The sequence below is a fragment of the Xiphophorus couchianus genome, chromosome 9, assembly GCF_001444195.1.
Source record: "Xiphophorus couchianus chromosome 9, X_couchianus-1.0, whole genome shotgun sequence".
In the NCBI taxonomy this organism is placed as follows: Eukaryota; Metazoa; Chordata; class Actinopteri; order Cyprinodontiformes; family Poeciliidae; genus Xiphophorus; species Xiphophorus couchianus.
In genome coordinates this window covers 11,568,142-11,580,264 of record NC_040236.1, presented here as the reverse complement: position 1 = coordinate 11,580,264, position 12,123 = coordinate 11,568,142, and the positions used below count along the sequence as shown (strand labels likewise).

The window sequence follows — 12,123 nt, the reverse complement described above, 5'->3', positions numbered from 1 at the left end:
TGTGTAATTCTGCAGTATTTGTTCTGAAACCGTCAAGTCTTTCTATCGGTTACATCAGCTTAGTACGTCACTCAGAAACGCCCCCAATGCAAATCAATAGGTGGACTTGGGAGCATGATGAACATTGACTGATATTGTGTCTTAGCTTTGTACAGGTGATTAATTTGCAATATGGGTCTCCTTTCTGCTCTGATTGTATTCAGTTTGACTGCGTGAGAATCACTGCGCTGTTTAGGAAGCACTAGCTTCTCACTCAGTCAGGACAGTTACTGTAGTGGGATTGATGCCTCCCAGTCAAGTTGCTTTTTTGAAAAAATAAACAAACATACTTGAGAAAGATCTTTCTAGATACGGTTTCAGTAAAGCTGAAGGTGTTTTAGATGCTAAAACCACCTCAACATTACTATAGGTGATAGTAAAAGCAATAGTCTCAAAAAATAATGTTTTATTTTGCCTTGTTCTAAAATGTCACAGTGATACAATCATGTCCAACATCGGGTTGCTGTCTTGAAGCCACATCAGTCCATACATTAGCTCCACCCCTGTTATCTTTTCCCTAATGGTTTTCTGTGTGTGAGTTTGAATGGTGAAAACAACACTTACAGTAACAGAACATACCCCGTCAGTACATTTCAAATAAATAAGCACATTGTATAATCAAAAATATGCAGACAAACTTTTTTCTTTGATAAATTTCCTTAACTGTTCCCTTATATTACATTCTTTTTAGGCAGAATAATGACAAAACAAGAAAAGTTTCAAGACAGAATTTTGTACATGGATGACAAATAATAAAACATTGTTTAGAGAAATATATATTTTATGCTTTATCCCACTTACTTGCCACACAAGTAAGTGGGAGCATGAGCAGAAGTGTATGTACAGCTCCATGCCTTCATACATAGAGCTGTTTTATGAGCATACCAGAAAAGGGACACCACAGTTATGTGCAACAGATGTTACATATACCCTAAAATAACACAAACAGCACAAACACACAAAACCTCTTGCTATTGTTTTTGACAAAAACTTTCATCCTCCCTGCAAGGTCCCTTTACTGACAACACAAAGCTATTGACACACACACACACACACACACACACCCACCCACGCACCCCCACTCACAAATAAATCTAAGATGAAATGCAGATCTCTCTCCCCTCCAACACTCACGCTTGGGCAGCAAAATCAGTTCAGACAGGGAGTAAAACAGTGGGGTTGGGCTTGTTCCCCTCTACTTTTCAAAGCTACAAAGAGGCATCAGAGCCGCTGAACAGTCCCAGCAGAGCTTCAGGGAGACAGAGAAATCCTCAAAATTCCCAGGGTTTAGAGAGAAAGAGAGAAAAAAACAAATAGCTGATTTAAGGGAAACTTTAAGAGATGACACAGAGCAGGGAAATGTGAAAGTGTGACAGTTCAGAAGGAAACTTTGAGAGGATTAATGAAGAAGTGGAAGGAAGGGTGTTGTTCATAAAAGATAACCCAACCAGTTCACTCTGCTCAGTGATCGACAAGGACAACTGAGGGTAAGTTCTGCAAAAACACTTTGTGCTGTTTGATAGAGGCTCATCATAAATAAGCATAGAAGAGATTCTTTATTATGTAGAAATGTGAAACAAATATGAATAACAGAGGAACTAAGTTTTTATGTTAAAAATAAACCCATTGGTTTTGATTAGCTTTCATTCCTGTTATTTTCCTCGTTGATAACAATTTGGTTTTCTGCATACGTTTCCTAGATTTAGATCACAAAGTTTGTTGGTTCTGATTTTTTGAGAAACACTTTGGTTTATAGGCCAGCTGTGGGAGAAGCAGAAAACGTGAGACTTTTACAATGAAATTAAAATGCTTTGCCCATTACACCAGGCTGATGAGCCATCTGGGATTTTCCAGTCAGAGTATATAAGTACAGAGACATGATTCAGCCCACACTTTGGCAAAGGACCATTATGGTTCTCTGCCTTGTTATAATGAGAGCAGGATTCCTGCTGTTTATGCACATGGATAAAAGTATGCGCCTTAGTGTCCCTAAGCTACGGTTATGTAAGGCTCAGTTGTGATTTTATATTGTAAGATATTCCACTAAGTCACAGAGAAGTTGCTCATGGTCTCAGATATTATAAACAATACTTTTTATGAATTTTGATTTCCAATTCATTTTGCGATGTAAGTATATATTCAACACTGGTTAAGGATTTTTGTTTGCAAACTTTTAACATGTGTGTCATCTTTCATCCACAAGGGGGTGCTGCTGTACCCTCTGTTCCCCTATTTTCCCCAGTCTTGAATATTCATACAAAAAATTCAAAACTTAACTAAGTACATAAATAATTTACTACATCTGGAAATAACAATTTGAGACGATTTTCAGCTAATCCATGAAGACTAAACTGTATATTTACAATTCAGAAGAAAACATATGCCATTGTTATGGGACAAAGTATTGCACATGTATTTAACATCCTATGTATTTATTTAATTGTGACATTTTGGACCCAACAATGATATTGGTAAAGACTGTGCAAGAAAATGTATTATATCATTAAACAAGCAACAACATTTGAATCATAATTAAGTCGTTTACTCTACACGAACAGAGCACTTACCACAAACTTTAATTGGAAACAGACATAACGTGCTGAAACTGTAAAAGCCCATGAGGTAGTTGGGCGTCTTTTAAAACCTGTTTTATAGAGAACAAGAAAGAAAGAACCAATGAAAGAAAAAAGAAACAAAGAAGGGAAAAAAGAAAGAGAGAAAGAGCAGAGATACTAATCCTTTTAGAAATTAAATTATGCAAACATGCTTGTGATGTGTTTCTCTGTCTCTTGGACACAAAATTTAAAAAAAACACTGTCCTTCACAACCTGTTTGTACCTGGTAACCAAAGCCTTAACAACCACTAGTAGAGCAGTCAAGCCACGTGCGATCCCAGGTCCGCTCAGCTTAAGAAAACACACAGTAACTCGGCCGTTCTCCGATCTATGTGTGCCACATGTCTGTTTGTAGCCACAGCCCTGCTCACCACCCTTCACTGAAGATTTGCAGGCAGTTTCTCAATAGGGGGGTTTAAGAAGGAAAAAGAAATGTGCTGCCTCGGCAACTGACCTCATTAGAGCCTTTTTGGAGAGTTTGTTCCTTTGGGAGGAAGTAGCAACTTCCCAAAGTGCCTCAACCACTAAGAAATGACTCACGTTTCCTTGCCTCAAGCCACAAAAGGATTTGTGCAAGGAAGTAGGACATTATACTAAACTTACCAGTGGCATTACAAACAGGGGAGAACTGCCTGAGTCTCAGTCAAGTACGAGTTATCTTTAATAGTGACAGACAAAGAAAACATTTACAGATGTACCATTCAAAACAATTTTCATCATTCTTTTGAAAAAATATTTTTGATCACCTTGAAAAAGATAAATAGCCATTGTAGCATGTTGTTTTAAATTGTTATATTGCCAAAAGCCCTCTAAGCATTGTGATTTAGCAGTCAATTGGGTCAGCAGTGTTGGCAGGCAGTGATCCTACCCACTGGCAACACTGGATCAATTCATGCTAATGTTTCTGTCCGGCATAAAACAACCGCTGAGGCTGCACACACAATTTCTAATCTGTAGGTATGTTTTCTGTGTTATGGTGTTGATTTATAGGATCCCTTGGTGGCATTAAAGCAATCCACAGCAGTTCAAGAGGGACTCTATAACTTTTGTTCCTATGGAGGAAGCAAAGTGCTCTTTTTTTCAAAAAAAATATTTGTTTAGTAAATTAGTTTAGTTCAAGTTTCCCTTGTGAAAAATATATTTTGTAGTGAGTTTTTTTTTTTCAAATGTAACATTTTACCAAAAAAAGTTTTTTTTTGTGACAAAACCATGAAATATGAGAGAGAGAACTCATAACTTTCAGCTTAATGCTTCATTAGGTGCTCTTTTCTCAAACAAAACAAAAATAGGAACAAAAGCAAAAAAATAAATAAAACAGAGATATTTTCTTTTTAAAAATATCTCTGTTCATGATCCATTGCATCATTGCATCAATGATGCAATGAATCATTACATCATTGATTCATTTGAGAGGGTTTATGTGAGTGGGCTTACAATATTCCTAAGATATTTATCTTAGGAATATTGCAATATTACAGTGTAAAATATTTCTGTTGCATTTAGTTGTGACTACTAACTTCTACTCATTAAGTCAAAATTTTTTGGGAAGTTTTAGATTTTGAACTTAAATGTGTGTTTGTGAAAGATAAACTTATAGTAGCAAGTTGGGCTAAATATTTGATTTGATTTGATTTTTCTTTTTTTGGAAACCATTGTACTGTACGGAGCTCTCTAGGCGATATGGGAAAATTTTTTCTTTTGTGTTCCCTTCCAATATGCTTACTGCAATATTTGCTAGTCTATTTTGTATACAGTCACAAATGTCAATTTAAAATGTCAAATGTATAAACATTTAAAGAGCCTCAGCATTTATTCTTAACTCTTTGGTGCAAAAAACTGATTGACAATCGATTTATTCACTGCATGTTTATGTCTGTTTGTACATGGTTGAGATGGAACTGCAAATGAAAACGGCCCTTTAATAACCATTCAGACCAACACAAAAGAGACACAATCAAAATTGTCAGATGACTTATTACCTCGTGATAATAACTCAAAAATAGTCCAAGTAGTTTGGATGTATGTTTTCTTTCTTTCCATTGGCCACCGTAAGAAAGGCTTACAGTATTCAATTATGCCGCATGGTCTGATCAGTACATTATTGTGAGAGAACGCAAAAACTATTGGGGCCCTAAAGGGCTCCTTATGTTACAGAGATGGTTTGAAATTTCCCAAACAAAACTGACAAACAAACGAAAAAATCCAAACATGAATCCAGCAAAAGTCTTATGATTGAGGCTTGCAATACTAAGGAGACTTTTTTGTGCAAAAGTATCGACAGCATAAAACACTTGAAATAAAATATCTGATAAATGACTTGTTTTTTACTATTTCTTTAACATATCTTCTTCTTCTGTTGTAGGACCAAAATGGATGTGGTAACTTCTTTGCTGCTGTTTTTCTGCTCTCTCGGTGCTGCTACTTCATCTTGTATACCTGGATGTCAATGTCAAAAAACAAGCATCATGTGCCATAGCCTCTCTGACTTCCCCACACATGTGCCGTCATCTACCACCCACATCAGCTTCTCTGATTGCAAATTTTATTCTCTGAAACATGAAGATCTCACTAAGTTTTCCTCTTCTCTTGAGCACTTTGTGATTGTAAAAACTGCTTTGAGCCAGGTACACACTGGCACATTCAACTCCTCATTAAATCTAAAGTTCATTGTAATAACGGAAACTGAAGTGCAGGATCTCCCTGAGACGCTGTTTGAAAAGCTACAGAAACTTCAGACCTTGAATCTGAAATACAACAAGCTCTTTGCAATCCGGCCAAGGTGGTTTTTCCAGCTAACAGAGCTAACACAACTGGACATGAGCAAGAACCGCTTCACTTATATACCAGTGGAGACCTTTCATGCCCTAAAAAAGCTGAAGTTCTTATCACTTGCTGCAAACAATGCAAGTCAGCTATTCAGTGACACATTCAAGGGTCTTTCTGAACTAAAAATCCTGCGCCTTAACAAGAACCTACTGACAGAGCTTCCAGCTGACATTTTGAGTGACCTTGATAACCTGGAGGAACTGAGTCTCCAGGACAATCAAATTACTTATCTTGACCATATGCTTTTTTCAAAGACTCCAAAGCTCCAGAAACTGTTTATCTCCAACAACAGACTGTGGTCTCTTCCACAGGGGATCTTTTGTAATTTGCCTCTCCTCTACCAGATTTCCCTGTATGAAAATCACCTGAAGAGTCTGAGTCCAGGGGTCTTTGGGCCAATGGCCCTGCGGGAGCTGTGGTTGTATGACAACAAACTAAGCCGTGTGGATGATGACACATTCAGGAACCTGACTCAGTTACATCTTCTGGTTCTCAGTCGCAACCAGATCAGCTATGTGTCTGAAGGCGCCTTTAGAGGTTTGACACAACTCGGAGAGGTCTCACTGCACACCAATCGACTCACAAGCCTACAAGCCAGAACGTTTGAAGAACTACCCAATCTGGTCAACATATCTTTGGAGAACAATTTCTTCACCTCCCTTCCTTCGGATTTTCTGAAGGACCTGAACAACCTGGGAGAGATTGACCTGCGGAATAACTCGCTTCCTAACTTGCCCCAGCACAATCTAGATTCACTTGCTAAAGCAGAGAATGTCCTTTTACAGCAGAACCCCTGGAGGTGCGACAAGAATATTTTGCCTCTGAGGAACTGGCTCAAACTGTACCCATCCAAGGTCAACCAAACTCTTGTGGTGTGTGAGACTCCTTTGAATCTGAAGGGTGAGATAATAGCAATGCTTGCAGATGAGGATCTGATGGCTGTCAGCCCTTCTGAAGACCCTGTACTGGCCTCAACTGAGAAGAGGAGACCCCATACAGATCTCCCCAAACAAATCTCGCCTTCAGCTGAGGTATTGACCACACCAACGTCAAAGCAAGAGAATGTGACCAACAGAGGAAAAGGGCAAGGTGTACAGGCTAATAATATTTCACTTATTCTTATTGCACTTGCAGTGGTCTCCACTGTCATTATCAGTTCAGTCATCATTGGCTGCATTTACTGGAAGAGAAACAGGAGAGGAAATGAAAATATAAGCCAAATGAGTCGGAATTCAGTGCTGTAAACTAGATCACAATCAGAGACTTTTAAAGTGAAGGGAAACAATTCATTGTTGATTGTAGATCCTCAAAGGCCACACTTTCAGTCAGTATTTGTCTTCTGTTATGTGACTCAAAAATGAAGGACATGAACATCTCATTCACTAGCTGTAAAATGAAGAACCATATAATGTTGTGACCGAACAGCACCTTTGTCTTAAACGTGAACCAGGCCTCTGTATTTCTGTATTTTGCAATAGCCATGACAGTTTGATACTGATTTCTCTATAAATAACAATGCAATTAGTAAGCAGTTTATCATTTGTGGCATAAGGGTAATGCAGTGTGTACTATAACACAGTTTTAATGCAAAATGCCTCTGTATTCTGAATAAATTGACAACTTTTGTTCTTAATAATAGACAGCTTTATGTTTTTATTACTATAGATATTCATATTAACAACATGGCTGGTATATAAATATTATCTCAGAAAACATGAAAGAAAATCTTATAAATCAGTCTGACTGAAAGAAGGCTTTGTGAGTTACAATGTTCATTTTGTTGACAAAACATTTTAGTGATAGTATTCATCATTGAGTCTTTTTTTTATCTTGACAAAACAATTTTATTTAGAAACTAAATAAATAAAATATTTTTACGTTCCATATGAAAATGTGGGTATAGTCTTTGAGACTACTTTAGATTTTGCTCAAAGCAGAAAGTAAATCTGTGTCTGTTTATGGCAAACATAACAAAGATAAAGTATTTTACTCGATATGAAGAAAGATATGAGACCTAAAATCTTATGAAACCTCAAATGGTCTCATATCTTTGAGATATGAGACCATTTACTAATATTTAGTTGAGTGAAACTAGATTGAAGCTAAAATCACAAACATTTAGTTGTGATTAAAACTAAATTGGATTTTACTAAACAAAATTCTAATTAAAATATGCTGCCATGAAAGAAGTAAACTGTTACAATCAAGCAATCTTGTAATTCACTTCTATCTGCAATGCAATATGTCAATGAAGATTGCTGTTCTTTCAAAACCCATCCACAACAACGCCATCTAGTGGAACGAATGAAACTTCCCATTTTAAAACCTAAATTTACCAGACTGTATTGCATGCAAAGACCAGACAAAACAAACGGATGTTGAGCCTTATAATCATCAATTCTCTGCGGAGGGAGTGAGGAACACCAATTAGGAAGCTGTAGATAACATTCAGATCGTAAGAAACTGTCAGTGTTTAAAGTTGTGTTTCCTGCAGCTATTTTGGGAATAGAACCAGAATAAAAAGAATTCATTTTATTGTTATAAAATAGCTGCATGTTCGCAAAACATAAATGCTCACAAATCACAAAATATTATAGAAGTCGTACCTCAGTAGTTAATAAACAAAACTACCTTTATAGACAAAATAGCTATTGAATTGAGTTAGCAGAGAGCATTGCATTAGATATGTGCTTTTTAGGCTTGGTATTTACATGTTGTAGTTGAATATTTACTGCATTTTACTGAAATACAATTTCTTTCACCAAACTCTAGGAAGCACAATGGTATCATTGCAGGATTTTTTTTAACATTATTTATTTGTTTGTTTTAAATCCATTAGTCATTCGCTCAGAATACTCATAAAGACAAACCCTGGGTGACAGAGGTTTAAGAAACTACATTGCTCCAGTGAGACATAATAAAAAAGAGCCGGCTGGAGGAGAAAAATGGAAAAAGCTTAAGAAATTTTACATTCATTTTGATCTTAATCAAAGCTGATAAAATTAAACTTGTTTGTGACCAATGCAGAGAGTTCTCCCAGTCTGAAGCATCATTTAAATGCAGCACAGTTAAAACTAGCAAATGACTCACACAAATAAACAACAGAGGGCAGGTTTCGTGGACCACGATCCATTCAGAGCGAATTTCAATAAGAGCAAAGTGGAAACATCCAAAACGTTTGTAGGAAATTATAAGATGGGTTTGACTGAATATGAATAAAGACTTTTCATCTATAATTGAGAAGGGTATACACATATCTATATTGTTTAAAGTACAGTATATATACTTTATACTGTATATACCAATAACTATGCCATATTTTCAGAGCTGCCTGTCTGGTTTTCTTTCAAAAACAAAACTATTTTTTAACCAAATCGTATTGACTATTAAACTCAAGTTTTTCTGGCATCATACTACAGAGTCATGCAGCAAGCTGCTGTCCCTGCTCTTATCTCTGGCTCCAGAGGTTTGCTACACCCTGCCTCACATGCCTTTATATACTTAGAGGTCTACATGTTTGTGTTTTGAGATAAGAAATGAGACTGCACTTATTTATGCGTCCATCCTAGTTGCAAGTATTAAGGTAAGAAAAGCGTTTGCTATTTCTGTGTAAATATTAGATTATGGAATTCTTTTTGGTCAGTGGAGTATATTGTTATCATGGTCTTATAATATATGTTCTAGTTTTTTATTACATCTGTTTTTTTATTATACTGTCTTCGTTCTTACGTTTTTGACACCAACCTACCACACGGATTAAAATCAGCCAACTAACTATCATGCTAAACTTTTACATGCTAATTATATTTATTATCATGCTAAAAAAAATAAACTCAAACTTTTGAGTTGAGAAATTGAAATTTATTATTAATTAACAAACTAGGAATGACATTTTTCTCCTCCATTTTTTGTAGAATGTCAAGAATGTTGAATGGAGAGATCATCATTTTCCTTTTATCTTTACTGATTGACTTTTCCGTTACTCAACCCGATCAACAAGAGAATCAGGAAGTCTATGGTGTGTCTGCAACGGAAATCCCCCGCACTCTGAGACCTGGTGTGACAGAGGTCTTCTTTGTGAACAGCCGGATTTATACAATCCCCAGTGGAGCTTTTGCTGGAAGTCCAGAGCTTGAAAAGGTGGAGTTTATGGAAACAGAAACAAATAATATTGAGGCTGGAGGATTTGATGGTTTGGTAAAGCTCAAAAGTGTTGAAATATCCAATAATCCTTTGAGGTCAGTGCCTCTAGGTTTGTTTAAAGAAAACAGCAATCTGGAGACAATTATTATAAAGTTTAACAAGCTTGTTCGACTTGAGAAAGGTTTGTTTGATGGTCTAACAAAGTTGGTAAACCTACAGCTACATGGAAATAAAATTGAGTTCATTGAAGACCAGATATTTGACAATCTTGTTAATCTTAAAAAGCTCAATTTGGGTAAAAACAATCTTACTTCAGTATCCACAAGCTGGTTCTCAAACCTGAAAAAACTGACTGTTATACGGCTGTATGAAAATCAGCTCACCACCATTCCTGAAGATCTCTTCATGGACTTACCAGACTTAGAGGAAATAAGTCTGCAAGGAAACAAGATCAGTGAACTATCCCCAAATTTATTTCCACATAAAGGAAAGCTTGTTAAGTTGTTTTTGGAAAATAATCTTCTGACTAGTTTACCTGAAGAATATTTTGTTGGCTTCCCTAAGCTTAAAACATTGAACCTAAGAAATAATCAACTGACCAGCCTGCCGCCGGTGCTTTTTGGTGAAATGCCTAAACTGACTGAGCTGAGCCTCCAACAAAACAATCTCAGCACGCTTCCTAAGGGAATCTTCAGCTCCTTGAAGAAAGTTAAGAAGCTGGATCTCTCCAGAAATAATTTTGTGAACTTGTCTCCTGATTACTTTGACGGACCCGAGAAGCTCACTGAGCTTAACGTCCAAGGCAACATGATAAAGTCATTGGATGCACAACTATTTGAAAATCTTCAATTTGTGACCACAATCAAGCTTGCCAACAATGACCTTCGGACACTTTCTGGGGATGTTTTTGACTCTTTGACTAAACTCAAAAAACTTGACCTTAGTAACAATCCATGGCAATGTGACTGCAATCTGATAGATTTTTATCACTGGATAAAAACCAATGCTCATAAGCTCACACCAAAGGTGCATTGTGAGTATCCAGAACATCTGAAAGAACAGGAAATCAAATTGTTAAACGAGGATCAGTTAGTTTGCCCCACTCTCCCACCCACTACCACCACCTTACTGACCGCTATACCAACCACAGTTCGAACAACAAAACCGACAACCACTCTCACTACCACCACACTGCGCACTACAACACCCACCACCACGCCCACAACGACACACCCAACCACTATAACACCCACAACAACACAGCCAACCACCACCACACCCACAACCACACAGCCAACCACCACCACGCCCACAACCACACAGCCAACCACCACCACGCCCACAACCACACAGCCAACCACCACCATGCCCACAACCACACAGCCAACCACCACCACGCCCACAACGACACACCCAACAACCACCACACCCACAACGACACACCCAACAACCACCACACCCACAACGACACAGCCAACCACCACCACACCCACAACCACAACAGCAACCACAACACAATCAACCACTGCTACTTCCACCACAGTACCAACAACTGCCTCAACAACAACTGAGAGTACAGTTATTACGACGACCCCCAGGACTATTACCACGACAACAGTTCCAACCACCACAACAATGATCACAACAACCATGATGACAACCACTCCAACCACAACCCCCACCTCAACAACTACACCCACAACAACTGCCCCTACCACTATGACAACTGCACCCACCACCACCCTTACAACTGCCCTGATAACAACTACACCTTCAACAACTAAACAAACAACTACTATAACAACAACAACAACACTTATGACAACAACTGCACAATCTACCATGATGACTACTTTACCAACCACAACTACACTTACACCCACCACCACAATGACCACAACTACACCCACAACAACAAAACCCACAACGACCACACTCCGGACAACCCTTCCAACAACAACCCAACCAGAGACTCCTACTACATCAACTCCTTTTGTAAACTCTACTTGTATTCCAGAATCAAAACTGTCCTACGTTCATCACATCAGTAGAAAAGTTCAAGACTGCAAAATGTGGACGATGATCTACACCTCACTGCTTGTGGTTGAGATCACCTGCTCACTGGTGTTGGCTAAGTTCACCATTTCTCTTTATCGGCTGTTGCAACGCAGAGAAAGAATGAACCATAGACTCATCAAGCTCACTCACTTTTCCTACAGGAGAGAAGTGATCATGAAGCCTGTGCAGGAGGCAGAAACTCAACGTCTTTTGCGATAACTATGATAATCAATAAGCCAGCAGAGGTCATTTGACTCAACAGAGCCTCAATAAACCTGCTGTAACCTGTTCCTTAACTCTTTGTCCAACTGGAGATTGGTAGTGATACCTCACAAAATTTTGCAGTGATTGTTCCTTTAAGGCCGTCCCAAGTTGAGTATTAAATTGATTTTAAATGTTTCATGTTTCATGTTTATTGATCTACTTTGGTTAAAAAAAAATA

The 12,123-nt window shown here is 37.8% G+C and overlaps 2 protein-coding genes across 2 annotated transcripts; both read left to right on the top strand.

The window, feature by feature from the left end:
• Window positions 1-1,181: 1,181 nt before the first annotated feature.
• LOC114151012 (leucine-rich repeat-containing protein 15-like) lies at window positions 1,182-7,118 on the top strand. Its single transcript, XM_028027889.1, has 2 exons — window positions 1,182-1,526; window positions 5,017-7,118. The coding sequence occupies exon 2, from the start codon at window positions 5,024-5,026 to the stop codon at window positions 6,722-6,724; it is 1,701 nt and encodes a 566-aa protein (XP_027883690.1). The 5' UTR covers window positions 1,182-1,526; window positions 5,017-5,023; the 3' UTR covers window positions 6,725-7,118.
• A 151-nt stretch (window positions 7,119-7,269) lies between these two features.
• On the top strand, window positions 7,270-11,407 carry LOC114151002 (carboxypeptidase N subunit 2-like). Its single transcript, XM_028027878.1, has 3 exons — window positions 7,270-9,063; window positions 9,395-11,165; window positions 11,222-11,407. Exons 2-3 carry the CDS (start codon window positions 9,396-9,398, stop codon window positions 11,405-11,407), a joined length of 1,956 nt encoding a protein of 651 aa, XP_027883679.1. The 5' UTR covers window positions 7,270-9,063; window position 9,395.
• Window positions 11,408-12,123: the final 716 nt, after the last annotated feature.